Source organism: Lepidochelys kempii, chromosome 1, assembly GCF_965140285.1.
Source record: "Lepidochelys kempii isolate rLepKem1 chromosome 1, rLepKem1.hap1, whole genome shotgun sequence".
Taxonomy (NCBI): Eukaryota; Metazoa; Chordata; order Testudines; family Cheloniidae; genus Lepidochelys; species Lepidochelys kempii.
Genome location: NC_136380.1, coordinates 351,046,120 through 351,066,876, shown reverse-complemented (window position 1 = coordinate 351,066,876; position 20,757 = coordinate 351,046,120). Strand labels below are relative to the sequence as shown.

General features: G+C 47.3%; 1 protein-coding gene across 1 annotated transcript in view; it reads right to left on the bottom strand.

Annotated features, from left to right (window-relative positions):
• DENND6B (DENN domain containing 6B) overlaps positions 1-20,296 on the bottom strand; it is a 40,246-nt gene extending 19,950 nt beyond the window's left edge. Inside the window, exons 1-6 of the mRNA XM_073329013.2 lie at positions 20,090-20,296; positions 8,700-8,738; positions 8,580-8,622; positions 7,001-7,113; positions 5,026-5,106; positions 2,932-3,037 (exon numbers count right to left, since the gene is read on the bottom strand). Coding sequence (XP_073185114.1) covers positions 2,932-3,037; positions 5,026-5,106; positions 7,001-7,113; positions 8,580-8,622; positions 8,700-8,738; positions 20,090-20,257 — 550 coding nt within the window. The 5' untranslated portion in view covers positions 20,258-20,296. The remainder of the gene's footprint in view (positions 1-2,931; positions 3,038-5,025; positions 5,107-7,000; positions 7,114-8,579; positions 8,623-8,699; positions 8,739-20,089) is intronic.
• Between the last annotated feature and the right edge of the window lie 461 nt (positions 20,297-20,757).

The following is a 20,757-nucleotide window of genomic DNA, read 5'->3' as shown; positions in this document are numbered from 1 at the left end:
CAACAGTAATAAGTCATCAGGATCAGCTGGGATTCACCCAAGAGTTCGGAATGAACTCAAATGTGAAATTGCAGGACTACTAGCTGTCGTCTGTAACCTAGAAATCATTTAAATCAGCTTCTGTACCAAATGACTGGAGGATAGCTAATGTGACCTCAACTTTTAAAAAGGGCTCCAAAGAAGTCCCTGGCAATTACAGGCCAGTAAGCCTGACTTCAGTACTGGGCAAACTGGTTGAAACTATAGTAAAGAACAAAATTGTCAGACACAGAGATAAACATAATTTGTTGGGGGAAGAGTCAACATGGTTTTTGTAAAGGGGAATCATGCCTCACCAATCTACTAGAATTCTTTGAGGGGATCAACAAGCATGTGGACAAGGGGGATCCAGTGGATATAGTGTATTTAGATTTTCAGAAAGCCTTTGACAAGGTCCCTATAGCGGGGTGGTTACTCCCCTCCCGATATAAGAGGAGTGAGAACAGCTCACTGTGGGAAGCTGAGTGAGTAGCTGACCACAGGTGTGGCCAACTCAATCAGGGCCCAGCTGGCCCTGATAAAGGGGCTGTGAGCCAGGAGCTGAAGGAGGAGTATCACTGTAACCCTGGAGTGGGAAGGGTTAGCTGCCCGAGAGGAAGGTACCTGAGGTAGAGCACTGTTGGGAAAGGGCAAAGGGAGCTCCAGCCTGGTAAACCCCCAGGCTGCAGGCCTTGGTGAAGGCTTACAGAGGTACTGGGGCTGCAGAGCGGCAGCCCGAGGATAGGCAAAGGCAGCAGGTCCTAACCTCTTACTAATGATGAGTGGCTATTACAGACTGCAGTCTGCCTAGTGAGCGGGGGCTAGATGATGACTGGCAGTAGCCACTGAGGCAAGGTGGGCTTAGAGGGTTGGGTGTTCCCCTGGGAGAGGAGACCCAGAGAGTGGGGGTACTGCGGTGGGCAGAACCCTGAGGTAAAGGGCACTGGGGTCCAGAAGGGACACAGGGCTAGTGGTAGAAGGGACACTGGCCTGCAGAGGGCCCTCCGTACACTGAGGAGCTAGTTCCCAAGACGACCAGCAAGAGGCGCCACACCGGCGAGTCTTCGCTTTGTTACAGTCCCTCACCAAAGGCTCTTAAGCAAAGTAAGCGGTCATGGGATAAGGGGACATGTTCTCTCATGAATTGGTAACTGGTTAAAAGATAAGAAACAGAGTAGGAATAAATGGTCAGTTTTCAGAATGGAGAGAAGTAAATAGCGATGTCCCCCAGGGATCTGTACTGGGCCCAGTCCTATTCAACTTATCCATAAATGATCTGGAAAAAGGGGTAAACAGTGAGGTGGCAAAATTTGCAGATGATACAAAACTACTCAAGATAGTTAAGTCCCAGGCAGACTGCGAAGAGATACAAAATGATCTCTCAAAACTGGGTGACTGGGCAACAAAATGGCAGATGACATTCAATGTTGATAAATGCAAAGTAATGCACATTGGAAAACATAATCCCAACTATACATATAAAATAATGGGGTCTAAATTAGCTCTTACCACTCAAGAAACCGATCTTGGGGTCATTGTGGATGGTTCTCTGAAAACATCCACTCAATGTGCAGCGGCAGTCAAAAAAGCGAACAGAATGTTGGGAATCATTAAGAAAGAGATAGATAATAAGACAGAAAATATCATGTTGCTTCTATATAAATCCATGGTATGCCCACATCTGACTACTACATGCAGATGTGTCACCCCAGCGCAAAAAAGATATATTGGACTTGTAAAAGGTTCAGAAAAGGGCAACAAAGTATTAGGGGTATTGAACAGCTGCTGTATGAGGAGAGATTAATAGGACTGGGACTTCTCAGCTTGAAAAAGAGATGACTGAGGGGGAAATAGATAGAGATCTATGAAATCATGACTGGTGTGGAGAGAGTAAATAAGGAAATGTTATTTACTCCTTCTCATAACACAAGAACTAGGGGCCACCAAATGGAATCAATAGGCAGCAGGTTTAAAACAAACAAAAGGAAATGTGTTTGTTTTTTTCACATAACGCACAGTCAACCTGTGGAACTCCTTGCCAGAGGATATTGTGAAGGCCAAGACTATATAACAGGGTTCAAAGAAGAACTAGATAAAGTCATGGAGGACAGGTTATTGGTATATAGGTCAATGGCTATTAGCCAGGATGGGCAGGGATGGTGTCCCTAGCCTCTGTTTGCCAGAAGCTGGGAATGGGGACAGGGGATGGATTATTTAATGATTACCTTTTCGGTTCATTCCCTCTGGGGCACCTGGCATTGGCCCCTGTCGGAAGACAGGATACTGGGCTAGATGGACCTTTGGTCTGACCCAGTATGGCCGCTCTTACGTTCTTATGCATAGCAGCTCTGGGCTCCTAGGGGCTAGCTAAGTCCAGGGACAATAACTGAGAGCTGGGAGACTGTCATTCCTGTGCTCTCACAATAGCAACTGAAGTCAAGGGGAGCTGTGCTTTGAATACACAAAGTGATATATAACACTAAGTACTCTGATTAAATTAGGTCCTAGGTTTCTCAAACTAGATGCCGAAATTAAGTGGATACTTTTGACCTTACTCTCTCTGTGCCTCAGGGAGAATGTGGAAAAAATAGTATATGATCATGTGATTAAAGACTATCATAATTTGTGCACACAAGGGATCCAAATTAAGGTTGCACAGACCACCTTAAATCTTGCACGTCCTAACTTTTGAGCATTTGACTTTCCAACCTTAATAATGGTCTCAACAGCTGTGCGTGTGTCATGGAACTAATTTATGTTTCTCCCTACTAGGAACGTGCAGCTCTGCAACACTTTGCTTATCCATGGTTTTTCCCATTTTCCATGGCATACATCTCTCGCCTGCCTCCACATTTGCTAATATTAGATTTTTATGCCCGTTACAAAACCCTCCTGTCCACCCATTCTGCTTACCTGCCTCCAGGCATGGCTCCAGCTTGTCAAAGTACTCAGGAGCAATCAGCTGCAGCAGAGACTGGAAGAGGTTCACATAAGGCAAGCGTGACACCAGCACTAGAGACTGAAATAGATACACATCATCAGCACTTCTAGCATGCCATCTACAAGAGGTGCCCAGACACTGCCCGCCGGAGGTCCACAATGGACTCTTGCCAGGAGCCCAGGACCTGAACCTATTTTGCCCAAAATGTTGTTTCCAGTGCTCACAGTCTGTGGAACATTTGATAGTTATTTTGTGCTGGATTCTCCAGCCGTCCACATTCACGGAAGAGCCCGGATGTCTGTAGAAGCAGCTGTAAGGTGGAAGGAGCCAGTCTAGCACACTCCACTAGGGACCACTGCAACCATAAGAGACGAGTCTGCAGCCCAGCAGAAAAAAGATCACCAGTGTAAAGAGCCATTAATTGCCAGTAGGTCCGAAGCTGCCAGTGCAAGCACACCAGGAGCTACCTGAGGGAGTAGGGTACCAAGTAGAACTAGAGACCAGGCACAGAGGAGCAAACCAGCAGAGCAGGAATCAGGGAAATGACAGATCGCTTTTCCAAGTTAATGTCATTTTGCTTTTTCTGCTCTCCCTGTCATTAGTTTTTACACCACCTTCCAATTCAGTATCCCCTCAGCGTGCTGCTTACTCTGCTTTTCAAATTATTCACAAAGATCCAACTCAAATCTTTTCAGTAACCACTGGACACTTTCTCCAATTCAGTACTTTGCCATTGGGTCTAGCCCTCCGTTTTACTCCCATCTAAGGGCTTCTCTACACTACCACTTAAGTCAATGTAACTTACGTCGCTCAAGGGTGTGAAAAACCATCCCCCCCCAGGCAACGCAAGTTACGTCGACTTAAAGCAATATCCACCCCATGCTGCTGACAGGAGACGCTCTCCTGCTGGCATAGCTTCCGCCTCTCATTGAGGTGCAGTAATTATGCAGACAGGAAAGCGCTCTCCCGTCAGCATAGCATGTCTTCGCCAGACGCACTACAGTGGCGCAAGTGCATTGGTGCAGCTGTGCCGACGAAGGGCAGAGTAGCCCTTAGTGTGACAGGGTATTATATCCAATGCTTTCACCTTACCCTCTACTGTTGTACTTCAATCGCAAGAGCCGTTCTACATAAACTCTCCAGTGCTGTCCAATTTTCCATTATCCTACTGATCTTAAGTGTTGTATTTCTCTGTGAGTGATCCATTATTCTACTGGGGATACAAGTTGATGAGTGTGTAAAGAGTGCTCTTTGGAAGATGCTCCAGGATACGAGCACAGAGCAGGATAGAAGAGGAGTAGTGCACAAAACAATTACAGGGGCAAAACACAAAAAGAAAAGGAGAACTAGTGGCACCTTCGAGACGAACCAATTTATTTGAGCATAAGCTTTTGTGAGCTACAGCTCACTTCATCGGATGGCAGGGGCAAAACAGCCTCACTCTTCTGTCAAATTATCAGACTGGCCTATTGCAAAGCATATTCATTCCCCTTTGGTTCAAACTCTTTTACAGGAGGTCATTTTAGTTTTGATGGGAAGATCAAAACAAAACTGGTAATTCAATGGATAAAGATAAAAAGAAATGGATGCCTGCAATGAATTGGAAAATCTTCCTTCACTAGACTTGAGAAAAAGAACTAGTCTAAAATTCCATGCTCCTTGAGGCACCAATTGTGTATTCCCCTACGTTTGGATAGTGTCCAACACATCGTGGGTGCCACCATCATACAAATAACAAAATACACCATCTCTGAGCTCCTGAAGCTGGAGTGTATGGGAAGGGAGGTGTTCCTTCAGGGATTTGTCAGTAATTTATGACACTGACTGTTTGTAAATCGCTGGTTACATGATTTATCTAGTATGGCAGCCTCTTGCAGGTTTGTTTTGGACTACACTTTCCACGTAATCCAGCCGTGGCAGCTTTTTTCCCTGTGGCCCTTCCTGTTTCCTTGAACATTTCTGGTGTCTTTAAAGGGAAGGGTGAGATTGTTAAGAACTATGGATAGATGCCGTTTTACAGCTATATACTGCTTTAAAGTAGCAAGCTACCTAGTTTCAATACTCACCTTCTGGAAATAACCTCTCTTCATTGAGCTGTCCTTGACTTGTCTGAAGTACACATAGCCAAAGTAATGAGCTGACTCCCGCTGCAAGAAAGAGGTCAACAATACCATTGTCAAGGAACCTGCTACCTCCGTCACCAGTCTTGAGCCTCCCTCTAGTCCAGTGGTGGGCAACCTGTGGCCCGTGTGCCACTCGCAGCCCATTACGATAATCTGATTACAGGCTGCAAGACATTTTGCTGACATTGACCGTCTGCAGGCACAGCTCCCTGCAGCTCCCAGTGGCCGCAGTTCGCCGTTCCCGACTAATGGGAGCTGTGGCCAGCACGTCCCCATGGCCTGCTGCTCCCATTGGTCCGGAACAGCGAACTGCGGCCACTGGGAGCTGCAGGGGGCCATGCTTGCGGATGGTCAACGTCAACAAAACGTCCTGTGGCCCACAATCAGATTACCCTGATGGGCTACAGATTGCCCACCACTGCTCGTCTCAGAGATCTGGAAGTACACTTCAGCCCTGAACTACAGCACCCTCCACTACTCCAGGCCTGGTCTTCGCTTTGAGGCAACTGTCAATAACAAACTGCATGGCAGATTTTATTAAATGGGCATGTAGGGATGAGACTGGGCCCACTGAATACACAACTGCAACGTAAGGAGTTGAACTCCAGGGTGTCACCCAGCCCCTTGTACTACACCCACTACTGTAATTTCATCTGTGGCCCTTATTAAAAGGGTTACTTGCTGTTCCCATTGAAATAAACCAGTTGGGCTTGCCCAGTGATCTAATCCTGGTAACTCCCTGTTGCTATGTACCAAGCTCTTATCTGATTTTTCAGCTTCACTCTCTGGATAGAGAAGGGCTTGGAGTGCTGTGGGGGCAACACATCTCCTCCTGAGAGGAAGAAATGCCTGCCCTCCACCGCTCAATAGCACTCTCTCCAGACAAACTCTTGAGTGAACATCATTCTGGCTTTAGCCAGGACAGTAGCTTTGACGAAGGACCTGAAGGACAGAGCTTGTAAGGAAAAAACAAAACAAAAAAAAACCCCACAGGATTTGATAAAAATCCATTACAGCTATCTGACATTTACAACATCCTTAAATTCCCACAACTGGCACGGGGACAGAGATGGAGTCCAATTACCAGCACAGTGGACCAGGCCTACTATTCCTTGGCGTGTCAAGGTTCTATTGATCTAGGCATTTCTAACACATCAGGCATTACTTTCCCAGGAGCAGCATCTAGTTTTTTAGCAGTCTTGCTCCCCTGGCAGTTCTTTAGCACCACTTGGTGCGATCTCTGAGCGGGCCCCGTTCCCTTGCTGACTGGAGAGCAACGCGACTGTATGTGTTGTGAGAGCAGGAGGTGATGAGAGAGGCCAGAACATTCTCAGAATTCCTTCTCTGCGCAGCAGTCACCATGAGTCACTCCCCAGGAAATATGATGGCTGCTGTTAAGAAACTTTACACGGGCACCTGAGGGACCCTGACACCAAACAGGAGGAGAAGGAAGAGAAAATAAGGACAAACTCCTGCTCTAGTAGGAGAATCAGTACCTGACCACACTTACCTTCTCTGTGTGAAATGGACTAACCAGTACAAGAGAGAATCACAGACCAGAACTCCAGGGGTAGAAAGTTATTCTAGGTCACCAGGGCTCTAACTTTCGTCCTCTGTTTGAGCGGAGCAATAACACTCCTTCAGCCTGATTCATTCCAACACATCACATCTTGATCTTTATTCCCACAGAGAGGTTAAATCCTTGGCAGTACGTCCCTCTACTCACATTAAGATGAATGGGAGTCCCTATGCTGAACATTTACCCCTTTGTGATTATTCCCATGGCCTCAGGCAAAATTCAGACAAACAGGACAATTATTTACAGTAAAAAGACATCCATGTTCACATTTTGTTTTTACACACATTAATGCTACTGTTCATTTCGCAGGTGCAAGCTGCATTCTGAGCAATAACTGACCTGTAGTGTTAGGGGGGCTTCTCTGTTATATTCGCCATCATCCCCAAAATGAGAGTTTCTCTGCCCCCCAGACTGACGGACACGGAAGCTAAATTGAGTATCTCCTAGGCTACCTGAGACAGAGACAAGATCACACATACTCAAGAAGAAGTTTCAGTAAAGAAAGGACTAGGGACTTAAATATTTTTGATAATCAAAGGAAGTAAAAACCATGTTAAAATATATCAAACTCAAATTAGAAGTGAGAGTAACAGCAAAACAGTAGGATCAATTAGGAACGAGATGTAGCACATCACAGGAATTTGTACTGATGTATTTATTATGCACTCATTTGCTGGGAACATTAAAGACATCAACCAGTACTGCCCACACTGAGCAGCTGCAGCCCTCCCCCCTATCATCCACCAGATTGGAAACCTACACATATATAGTTTTAATCCAAAACTGTATAAAGGCTTGGCTGAAAACACAGCAAGTGCATCATAGCCCGAGAGCCAGGATGTATCTGTTCTGTCAAATGGCCAAGCTGAGTGAGTTCCACAGCTGGGAACCCCCACACTGAGAACACTTTGCACGTGATACAAGAGCATGAAACTCTCTCCAGAGATACCCCAGACTGGACGGGACGGGCAGAAACACACACTGACAGAATATGTGCAAAGCGAGTTCACATAATTTTAGGCTCCAAATCATCATCATGCATGTGAAAGGAGAGCCAAACTGGGACTGATATTCAAGACTCTGGGAGGACTGATTTATGATGAAAGAGTTACATATGTAAAACTTGGCTAAACAATCATTTAGGCTAATCAATGACTAACGCACTACATAGGGGTGAGATGTGACACACCCTTTACATTTCGGTAGATGTTTATGCCCCAAGGAAGGAACAGGATTATCGTGTGTGCTATGAAGGAGCACAGCTAGAAATAAAGGGCTAACACGAAGAACAGAAAAATTTAGGCTGGACAGCAGATGTAGAAAGGGCTCAGAAAAGAAGTGGTGGAAGCACTATCTCTAAAGACAATTAAAACTCAACTGGCCAAAGCCCTGGAGAGCAGATGTAGGAAACAATCATGGAAGGATTTACTGGAAGTGGCCTAATACAGCTTTCCATCTCATAGCTATCTCTCTGATTTGTGAACAGAGATTTTGAATTTGTTTTGTTCTGAGAGAACCCCTTCCACAGAAAAAGCTATGTACATTTCTCTCTGTGCTGAGCCCTCTTCTGCATGGACAGCTGCAAGTCCGGGGAAATTTAGCCCTCATTACTATTTTTAATGCTTTTTCTGGCACCTGAAAAGCATAAGTAAAGCTTGCACATAGTGAAATTCTCCAGTCAGCCGCTAGATCACAGGTTCTGCATCTATTTAGATACGGATCAAAATTCAACTGGAAACCGCTCCAGGCAGCCCTGATGCCGGAGTGCTCTCTGAGGTCTTCATTCTGGAAGATACAGCCCATTGTTCTCTCTGCTACATTACAGATGCTGACTCACTCTAATATGAACCTTAATGTCTCCTTCACAACAACAGGAACCATCCCCATGCTCCATTCAGAGCCCACAGATGCCACCTACCTGAATAGGAGTCTGGGAAGGACAAGTAGCAGATGTTGGTTTTCTGTAACAAAGAAGAACACATTGTAAGACACCCTCTACCATATCTACTGATCTTGAAGACAGAAGAAATGATCCTACCTCTTTTTCAGTCAGTCTGAAGTCATACGGATACACCAACTACAAAGCAAACAAGAGATGACAAGCTGTAGACTCCGGCCACTGCTACGTTCCCCCAAACTCACCCCCACCAGGCCAATGGTTTTAATGTACATTGCTTCCCGGCTGGAAGAAAAAATCAGATTATATAATCCACAGACTCCAGCTCACACTATTAACAGGTAAACATACCCATTTAGAACCTGATAGTCCAGTGAGTTATCAAAAGGCAGCCTTTGCCAGAAGCCACATTTATGAGATAAACCGATCTGTAAAAAACAACGAATCGTTCACATTTTAATTCTGACATCCCTGGTTTAAAAACTAGCAGTTCTTGTGAACTTTAAAAACTAACTACTAAGTAGCCTGAAGATTAAACCTGATAGCAGAGATTGCTGATTTGATGACTGTGCTCTCTAGAGCAAGCCAGACAGAACTATCCTCATTCACCCTGAAATTGTTTCTAAGTCCCTTTCTCTTTATGGCCCCAATTCAGGAAAATATCTCCATTAAGGACAGCACTTAAGCATGGGCCTATATCTATAGGGTTTTTTTCTGCTTTTGAACCTGGCTAAGAAGCCACCTATGTTTCTTTAAACTGGTCCAATTGTTCAGAAGGCTGCAGAGGGGACCATATCTTGTGACCACTGCAATGGAACTGCAAACTTATAAGAATGACCGCACTGGTTCTGACCAGTGGTCCACTTAGCCCAGTTATCCTGTCTTCTGACCATGGCCAGTGCCTTCATTTCAGAGGAATGAACAGAACATGACAATTTTGAGTAATCCAAGCCCTGCCAGCCAGTCCCAGCTTCTGTCAGTTGGAGGTTTAGGGACACCTGGAGCATGGGATTCCATCCCTGACCATCTTGGCTACCAGCCATTTATGGACCTGTCCTCCATGAACTTACCTAATTCTTTTCTGAATGCAGTTATACTTTTAGCCTTCACAACATCCCATAGCAACAAGTTCCACAGGTTGACTGTGCGTTCTGTGTAGCAGTATTTATTTTTGTTTGATTTAAACCTGCTGCCTATTAATTTGATCAGGTGACATGTTTCTTGTGTTGCGTAAAGGGGTAAATAACACTTCCCGATTCACTTTTTCCACACCATTCATTATTTATAGATCTCTATCATACACGCCCCCCCTTAGCTGTCTTTTTTCTAAACTGTACAGTCCCAATCTTCTTCATCTCTTCTCATACAGAAGCCATTCCATGCCCTTAATCATTTTTGTTGCCCTTCTCTGTACATTTTCCAATTCTAATACATCTGTTTTGAGATGGGGCAACCAGAAACGCATGCAGTATTCAAGGTGTGGGCGCACCATGGATTTATGTAGTGACATTGTGATATATTCTGGTTTATCATCTATCCCTTTCCCAATGGTTGCGAACATTAGCAGCTTTTTTGATTGCTGCTGCACATCGAGCAGATGGTTTCAGAGAACTATGCACAATGACACCAAGATCTCTTTCTTGAGTGGTAACAGCTAATGTAGATCCCATCATTTTGTATGTTCAGATGGGATTATTTTTTCCAATATGCATTCATTTGCACTTATCAACATTGAATTTCATCTATTATTTTGTTGCCCGGTCACCCAGTTTTGTGAGATTCCTTTGTAACTCTTTGCCGTCAGCTTTGGATTTAAGTATCTTGAGTACTTCTGTATCACCTGCAAATTTTGCCACCTCACTGTTCACCCCTTTCCCAGATCATTTAAGAATGTGTTGAACAACACAGGTCCCAGTACAGACCTCTGGAGGACATCATTATTTACCTCTCCCTGTTGTAAGAGCTAACCCTTTATTCTTACCCTGTCTTTTACCAGTTACTGATTCAGAAAAGAACCTCCCCTCTTATCTCATGACTGCTTACTTTGCTTAAGAGCCTTTAGTGAGAGACCTTATCAAAGGCTTTCTGAAAATCCAAGTCCACTATATCGACTGGATCACCCTTGTCCACAAGCTTGTTGACACCCTCAAAGAATTCTAATAGATTGTTGAGGCATGTTGTATGTTTGACTCCAACCTCAAATGCCTAAAGAATTATGCTATAAGGTCAATGGGATTTGTCACCTAATGCTTCAAATGCAAAAGAACCTAGACTGATTCTATGTATCTAAATTTAAATCAAATTCCATTTTGTACTTGAAATATTTAAGTGCTGCTCTATGCGCCTCTAGACAGTGTAACCTACTAAGGAGAAGTAAACTCATTCAGCATTTCTCAGCTCAGTGGCAAGTACAGAAATCTGTGTGCAACTGACATACACCAGCCAGGTTCTTTCCAGAACAATAATCTCAATCACAAATACAAAGAGAAATGAGGAATTCTGACACAGCAATAATGATATTAAGCTTTATATCCCACCTTTTACCCCAGATGGATCCTAAAGTATTTACGACACTTCATTAATAAACCATACAGCAGCTGCCCCAAACAGCCCTTCTGGACAGAAAATGAAGAATAATGTAGCCAAGTGAAATTGCAGGGGGGAATTTTAGGGAGGCAGGTTACTGGCACTTAGAAAGCAACTAGCACTGGATGACCTGCAAGACAGGGATTTTCTAGGCACAGTCTAATTCTGAGTGTCTCAGGAGGTAGTTCTGTTTCAGGACAGTATGAGAACCACCTGGTATGCAAATCAGAAGCTGTTTTCAAAACTTGGCTTCTCCTACCTGTCTATTAATAGCTACTCTGGGCTCCAAGCCAGAGCTTTGAAGGTTCACAGGATCAAGCCTGTCCTAGCTTTAGTAATTTCTCATAGCTTCTTTGGCAGGCTGGCCTAATCAACTTCTGAAAATGAGTCAAGTTAACTATTAGAGACTACGCTTACAGTACAGCCTCACCACACAAAAAAGGAATAAGCTATAAAACACCTGGAGTGAAGTTATGACAAGTACAGTACAGCGGTGAAGTGGCAGATGTGTGATTAAAAACAAGGCCAAAAAATGTATGCTTTTAGACCCCAAGATGTGATGCATTAGAACTGCACAGGAGGAGCATAATTATTTTCATAAAATGCTTGATGTATTTTTGCAATGAGCAGCTGACTTCAAACTCATATGGCTATGACCAATTTGATCTTCAGTCCAGTTTTTCTTTCTGTAACTCCCACTTTATCACACAGAGCAAAGGGTGCCACAAGAGTGGAGTCCTGCAAGCCTGAAGTCTATTCATTCTCAAATGATTAGCCAAACGAGCAATTCATGAATCCAGTACAACCACTCTTTCTGGAAGACTTACTACTTGTGTTCTGAGTGCTGGACTGGAACACAGAAACAGAATTCTAATTCTGACATCACTTCTTTTCTCGCCACCGGCAAGCCACTCAAACCAAAATTCTCAAATGTGGACACTGAGCTTGGCCCCCTTATATGAAATACTTTGGGCCTGATTTTCAGAGATGTTAAGCATTTACTTCAATTGGAGCTGCAGGCGATCAGCAGTTTGCAAAATTGGCCCAAATGTCTCAGGTGGACTACCCGAACACTGAGGCACTCAGAAATCAAAGGTCACTTTTGGAAGTCTGATCCTTAACATCTATACCTCTTCTTCCCTAGTAAAATGAGCTAAGAATACTTGCCCACCCAGGAGGAGATTGGGAATAAGTTAATACTAATTAAATACCTTGTCGATGGAAAAAAAAATCCAGAATATTTAGGATGCAGCACTTTTCAATTGCTAAAATGTACTGCATATAAAAAGGCACTTTTCATTGTAAAGATCCCTTGAAATCTAAACAGGAGCCCCAACTGGCTGAAGTCACTCTGTATTTTTTGTGAAGTAGGAGCTCTCCCACCAAAGCTAAGTTAACAGCGTGCAGCCTGCTTGTACTGTTGAGAACAGGCCATTCCACTACGGCTCCCCCATTAAAATCTACAAGGGCCCCCAGTGCTCTGCTGCTGTCATAGCAACACAAACTGTATCCCTGAATATGGAGTCTGGTAGTTTAAAATACCCCTGCTGCACAAAGCGCCTGTGTTTGGAGGGGTTTAGGGAGGGAGGGGTTGTGCTTTTGTGAAATGGGTTATTTTAGAACTACCAGACCCCATTTTCAGCACTCCACTGTCTGTTTCTATGACAGCAGCAGCCGAGCAGTCAGGGCCGTTGCAGAGTTCAATAGCAATGTGCTAGTAAGATCTGTTCCCAACAGCACCTACAGACTCCAAACTGTTAACTGGAGGGAGAAAAACAAAAAAAAGATAGGAAAATATTTTGAAATTTTTCCTGCTATTTTCGTTGTCAGGGTGACAGACTGACAATATCCTGTAACATCCTGAACAAGCCTTATGGAATTAAGATAAATTTGCTAGGGTTAATGTCTTTGGGGTACATTGTATTAACAATGCAATGGTGTATGTGTTGTGACATTGTACATATCAATTTGCTAGGGTTAATATCTTTGGGGTACATTGTATTAACAATGCAATGGTGTATGTGTTGTGACATTGTACGTATCAATTTGCTAGGGTTAATATCTTTGGGGTACATTGTATTAACAATGCAATGGTGTATGTGTTGTGACATTGTACATGTCTTCTCTAGTAGGAAGGGGGGATGCTCATGAACTTCACTCTTTATCAGGCTTGGAACCCACCCCCCAGGGAGATGTATATATACTAGTTCAAACTGAATTCTCCAGAGACCAAGAGACAAAGGAGAGACTTTTGGATGAAAAGCCTGGGTTTAAAGTGCCTCAGGGCCCTCCTCCTCATACGGCAAACAGACAGGGCCTCTGGTCCACGGACGGCCCCAATCCCTAGGGAAGGATTGGATGGACTTCACCTACTGAGGCCTCATAAGACTGGGTGCTTGTTCTGAGCCGTAGTTGTGATGAACTGGTAACCATAGGGTCTCCTCTAGGGTGGAGGATTGAAGGACTCATCTGCCAGAATCCATGTTAGGAATTAAGAAGTTCCCAATAAGCTTATTAGCATGTGTGTAAGTTCTTTTATTGTTTTAATGCATCTTCTCTGTAATGCTTTTTACCTTCTGTTTGGCTTGCTTAGAAAGAACTGTGCAGTAACTTACAACTGTTGACAATCATTGTTATCAGTCTCTAAAGAGAAAGCAAGCAGGTTTGTTTAGGCAGACTATCTGTGCTGGAAATACAGCGAAGGCCTGGAACTGTTCCTCCTGGACATACCCTGGTCAGAAGGGAGGGAGATACAGTTCTCCACCTAAGAGAGGCAACAGCTGCGGAACTGGAAGTCTGAGAGTGGGTGCCCTTGCTGGACCACCGAGGGGAAATACAGGTGCGGTTGCCCTCAACTGAGATAGCCTATGAAGTGACTATTTGAGGAAACATGCTGGTGCATGACTCATAACCAGTTTAATTATATCTGATTCCTGCATCAGCTGATGCCTCCTTTCGTAGCACCTATTTTAGTTCATAACTATTATATGTTTGAACACCACCAAGGCCCTGACTTAAGCCAATGGAACGCTTTATGTTCAAGACTGATTGAATATCAGCATACAAATCATGCAACATTTGGAAAGGTGCAATCCCTAGGCTACACTGACAGCTTGTAAAGGTGTATTAAGAGTTCCCATTCCATTTGATGGATCCACTATACAAACTAGGCTAGCCTTCATGCATATTGTTGTTAAAGGACAAGAACTGAATGCCAGTGAAAATGAGGTAGGATCAGAGTCTAAAATAGGGAAAGAACAAGTCAAAAATTACTTAGACAAGTTAGATGTCTTCAGATCACCAGGACCTGATGAAATGCATCCTAGAATACTCAAGGAGCTGACTGAGGAGATATCTAAGCCATTAGCAATTATCTTTGAAAAGTCATGGAAAATGGGAGACATTCCAGAAGACTGGAAAAGGGCAAATATAGTGCCCATCTATAAAGAGGGAAATAAGGACAACCCAGGGAATTACAGACCAGACCGCTTAACTTCTGTACCTGGAAAGATAATGGAGAAAATAATTAAGCAATCAATTTGCAAACACCTAGAAAATAATAAGGTGATAAATAATAGTCAGCATGGATTTGTCAAGAACAAATCGTGTCAAACCAACCTGATAGCTTTCTTTGACAGGATAACAAGCCTTGTGGATAGGGTAGAAGCGGTATATCTTGACTTTAGTAAGGATTTTGAGAGTCTCACATGACCTTCTCATAAACAAACTAGGGAAGTACAACCTAGATGGAGCTACTATAAGGTGGGTGCATAACTGGTTGGAAAATCATTCCTAGAGAATAGTTATCAGTGGTTCACAGTCATGCTGGAAGGTCATAATGAGTGGGGTCCCGCAGGGATCGTTTCTGGGTCCGGTTTTGTTCAACATCTTCATCAATGATTTAGATAATGGCATAGAGAGTACACTTATAAAGTTTGCGGACCATACCAGGCTGGGAGGGGTTGCAAGTGCTTTGGAAGATAGGATTAAAATTCAAAATGATCTGGACAAACTGGAGAAATGGTCTAAAGTAAATAGGATGAAATTAAATCAGGACAAATGCAAAGTACTCCCCTTAGGAAAGAACAATCAGTTGCACACATACAAAATGAGAAATGACTGCCTAGGAAAGAATACTGTAGAAAGGGATCTGGGGGTCAGAAGGGATCACAAGCTAAATATGAGTCAACTGTGTAATGCTGTTGCAAAAAAAGCAAATATAATTCTGGGATATATTAGCAGGAGTATTGTAAGCAAGACACAAGTAGTAACTCTTCTGTTCTACTCTCCGCTGATTAGGCCTCAACTGGAGCTGTGTGTCCATTTCTGGGTGCCACATTTCAGGAAAGATGTGGACAAATTGGAGAAAGTCCAGAGAAGAGTAACAAAAATGATTAAAGGTCTAGAAAACAAGACCTATGAGGGAAGATTGAAAATTTGGGTTTGTTTAGTCTGGAGAAGAGAAGACTGAGAAGGGACATGATAACAGTTTTCAAGTACATAAGAGGTTGTTACAAGAATCATAGAATATCAGGGTTGGAAGGGACCTCAGGAGGTCATCTAGTCAAAGCCCCTGCTCAAAGCAGGACCGATCCCCAACTAAATCATCCCAGCCAGGGCTTTGTCAAGCCTGACCTTAAAAACTTCTAAGGAAGGAGATTCCACCATCTCCCTAGGTATCATAGAATCATAGAATATCAGGGTTGGAAGGGACCCCAGAAGGTCATCTAGTCCAACCCCCTGCTCAAAGCAGGACCAATTCCCAGTTAAATCATCCCAGCCAGGGCTTTGTCAAGCCTGACCTTAAAAACCTCTAAGGAAGGAGATTCTACCACCTCCCTAGGTAACGCATTCCAGTGTTTCACCACCCTCTTAGTGAAAAAGTTTTTCCTAATATCCAATCTAAACCTCCCCCACTGCAACTTGAGACCATTACTCCTCGTTCTGTCCTCTGCTACCATTGAGAACAGTCTAGAGCCATCCTCTTTGGAACCCCCTTTCAGGTAGTTGAAAGCAGCTATCAAATCCCCCCTCATTCTTCTCTTCTGCAGGCTAAACAATCCCAGCTCCCTCAGCCTCTCCTCATAACTCATGTGTTCCAGTCCCCTAATCATTTTTGTTGCCCTTCGCTGGACTCTCTCCAATTTATCCACATCCTTCTTGAAGCGTGGGGCCCAAAACTGGACACAGTACTCCAGATGAGGCCTCACCAATGTCGAACAGAGGGGAACGATCACGTCCCTCGATCTGCTCGCTATGCCCCTACTTATACATCCCAAAATGCCATTGGCCTTCTTGGCAACAAGGGCACACTGCTGACTCATATCCAGCTTCTCGCCCACTGTCACCCCTAGGTCCTTTTCCGCAGAACTGCTGCCTAGCCATTCGGTCCCTAGTCTGTAGCTGTGCATTGGGTTCTTCCGTCCTAAGTGCAGGACCCTGCACTTATCCTTATTGAACCTCATCAGATTTCTTTTGGCCCAATCCTCCAATTTGTCTAGGTCTTTCTGTATCCTATCCCTCCCCTCCAGCGTATCTACCACTCCTCCCAGTTTAGTATCATCCGCAAATTTGCTGAGAGTGCAATCCACACCATCCTCCAGATCATTTATGAAGATATTGAACAAAACTGGCCCCAGGACCGACCCTTGGGGCACTCCACTTGATACCGGCTGCCAACTAGACATGGAGCCATTGATCACTACCCGTTGAGCCCGACAATCTAGCCAGCTTTCTACCCACCTTGTAGTGCATTCATCCAGCCCACACTTCCTTAACTTGCTGACAAGAATACTGTGGGAGACCGTGTCAAAAGCTTTGCTAAAGTCAAGAAACAATACATCCACTGCTTTCCCTTCATCCACAGAACCAGTAATCTCATCATAAAAGGTGATTAGATTAGTCAGGCATGACCTTCCCTTGGTGAATCCATGCTGGCTGTTCCTGATCACTTTCCTCTCATGCAAGTGCTTCAGGATTGATTCTTTGAGGACCTGCTCCATGATTTTTCCAGGGACTGAAGTGAGGCTGACTGGCCTGTAGTTCCCAGGATCCTCCTTCTTCCCTTTTTTAAAGATTGGCACTACATTAGCCTTTTTCCAGTCATCCGGGACTTCCCCCGTTCACCACGAGTTTTCAAAGATAATGGCCAATGGCTCTGCAATCACAGCCGCCAATTCCTTCAGCACTCTTGGATGCAACTCGTCCGGCCCCACGGACTTGTGCACGTCCAGCTTTTCTAAATAGTCCCTAACCACCTCTATCTCCACAGAGGGCTGGCCATCTCTTCCCCATGTTGTGATGCCCAGCGCAGCAGTCTGGGAGCTGACCTTGTTAGTGAAAACAGAGGCAAAAAAAGCATTGAGTACATTAGCTTTTTCCACATCCTCTGTCACTAGGTTGCCTCCCTCATTCAGTAAGGGGCCCACACATTCCTTGGCTTTCTTCTTGTTGCCAACATACCTGAAGAAACCCTTCTTGTTACTCTTGACATCTCTGGCTAGCTGCAGCTCCAGGTGCGATTTGGCCCTCCTGATAACATTCCTACATGCCCGAGCAATATTTTTATACTCTTCCCTGGTCATATGTCCAACCTTCCACTTCTTGTAAGCTTCTTTTTTATGTTTAAGATCCGCTAGGATTTCACCATTAAGCCAAGCTGGTCGCCTGCCATATTTACTATTCTTTCGACTCATTGGGATGGTTTGTCCCTGTAACCTCAACAGGGATTCCTTGAAATACAGCCAGCTCTCCTGGACTCCTTTCCCCTTCAAGTTAGTCCCCCAGGGGATCCTGGCCATCCGTTCCCTGAGGGAGTCGAAGTCTGCTTTCCTGAAGTCCAGGGTCCGTATCCTGCTGCTTACCTTTCTTCCCTGCGTAAGGATCCTGAACTCAACCAACTCATGGTCACTTCCTCCCAGATTCCAGGTAACGCATTCCAGTGCTTCACCACCCTCCTAGTGAAAAAGTTTTTCCTAATATCCAACTTAGACCTCCCCCACTGCAACTTGAGACCATTACTCCTCGTTCTGTCATCTGCTACCATTGAGAACAGTCTAGAGCCATCCTCTTTGGAACCCCCTTTCAGGTAGTTGAAAGCAGCTATCAAATCCCCCCTCATTCTTCTCTTCTGCAGGCTAAACAATCCCAGCTCCGTCAGCCTCTCCTCATAACTCATGTGTTCCAGTCCCCTAATCATTTTTGTTGCCCTTCGCTGGACTCTCTCCAATTTATCCACATCCTTCTTGAAGTGTGGGGCCCAAAACTGGACACAGTACTCCAGATAAGGCCTCACCAATGTCGAATAGAGGGGAACGATCACGTCCCTCGATCTGCTCGCTATGCCCCTACTTATACATCCCAAAATGCCATTGGCCTTCTTGGCAACAAGGGCACACTGCTGACTCATATCCAGCTTCTCGTCCACTGTCACCCCTAGGTCCTTTTCTGCAGAACTGCTGCCTAGCCATTCGGTCCCTAGTCTGTAGCTGTGCATTGGGTTCTTCCGTCCTAAGTGCAGGACCCTGCACTTATCCTTATTGAACCTCATCAGATTCCTTTTGGCCCAATCTTCCAATTGGTCTAGGTCCTTCTGTATCCTATCCCTCCCCTCCAGCGTATCTACCACTCCTCCCAGTTTAGTATCATCCGCAAAGTCATGTGTCATGTGTTCCAGTCCCCTAATCATTTTTGTTGCCAATTGTTGCCATCCAGGGTGAGGTATTTCCCAACCCCCCTCACCCCATGGCTTCCTCCCCTCAGATCCCCCCCCCATACTCACCTCCATGGCCCCCCTTTGCCCATGTATGTCCACATACCCCTTGGCCTTCTCCATCCCCTCATCCTGTACCCCACAGGCCCTAGCACCCCCCTCACCCCATCCCCTCCATGTCCCTAGAGCCCCCCTCACCCTGTACCCCCATGACCCTCCCTGCTCCCCATGGCCCTAGAGCCCCTCTCAGCCCACCCCCCCCGTTCTCTCCAGGGTCCCCCTCACCCCATACCCTCAGCCCCAGAGCCCCCCTCACCTTGTACCCCCATGACCCCCCTCTCAGCCCACCCCCTGTTCTCTCCAGGGTCCCCCTCACCCCATGGCCCCCCACCCCAAAACCCTGAGCCCCCCTCACCTCCATGGCCCCACGGCCCCCACCCCCCGAGACCCCCTCACCTCCATGATCCCCACCCTCCGAACCCCCCCGAGCCTACCCACGGCCCCCCCGCCTGCATGGCCCCGCCCCCCGAGGCCCCCCCACGGCCCCCGTCCCCCGAGCCCCCCTCACCTCCATGGCCCCGCCCCCCGAGGCCCCCCCACGGCCCTCGTCCCCCGAGACCCCCCCCTCACCTCCATGATCTCCACCCTCCGAACCCCCCCGAGGCCCCCCATGGCCCCGCCCCCCCTCACCTCCATGGCCCCCCGAGACACCCCGTCATGGCCCCTGCCCCCCAAGGCCCCCTCACCTCCATGATCCCCACCCTCCGAACCCCCCCGAGCCCCCCCACGGCCCCCCCGCCCGCATGGCCCCGCCCCCCGAGGCCCCCCCACGGCCCCCCCGCCTGCTTGGCCCCGCCCCCCGAGGCCCCCCCACGGCCCCCGTCCCCCGAGCCCCCCTCACCTCCATGGCCCCGCCCCCCGAGGCCCCCCCACGGCCCCCGTCCCCCCCCCTCACCTCCATGATCTCCACCCTCCGAACCCCCCCCGAGGCCCCCCGCCCCCCCTCACCTCCATGGCCCCCCGAGACACCCCCTCACGGCCCCTGCCCCCCAAGGCCCCCTCACCTCCATGATCCCCACCCTCCGAACCCCCCCGAGCCCCCCCACGGCCCCCCCGCCTGCATGGCCCCGCCCCCCGAGGCCCCCCCACGGCCCCCCCGCCTGCATGGCCCCGCCCCCCGAGCCCCCCCACGACCCCCCGCCTGCATGGCCCCGCCCCCCGAGCCCCCCCTCACCTCCATGGCCTGCCCCAGCTCCAGGTCGAAGGTGACCACGCAGACACACTCGAGCCAGGCGGAGAAGCGGGCCCAGGGCAGCGGGGAGGCCCCCGGGCCCGGCTCCGGGCAGGAGCCCAGGGGCGGCTGGCCGCGGGGCCGGGGGTCGGCGCTGCACAGCGCGTCCATGGCAGCCAGCGGCGGCCGCCCCGCCCCGCCCCGCCCCGCCAGCCGAGACCCGCCCGCCGCAGCGCCCCCTGCCGTCCGGGAGGACCCGCTCCGCGCCAAGGACCATAGAGACAGCCTCCAGCCAGCTAGAGCGGCCGCCGCCGGCCTCTCCGGAACGCCGGGAGCCAGCGAGTGTGGCTGTGAGGGCGGCAGGGCAGCCACGTGGGGCGGGCCGGGGTTGTAGGGTAACGGGGGGGGGGGGGGAGGGGTGTGACATAGCAGGAAAGGGGGCGCGTCCTGCCCCTGCCCCGTGCGAGCTAGGACTCCTGGGTCCACCCCCCACCTCCCTGATGTGTGACCTGACCACGCCGCCCTTCTGTGCCTCAGTTTACCGTGGGCTAAGAGTGCTGCTCCTGAACACAGGGAACTGCCCCTTTCGTGGGCGGCCTCAGGTACAGGATAAAGTACCAAGCCTCCCTTTGCGCCATTAACCTTTGTAGGGGACCCCACCGCTGCTCCAG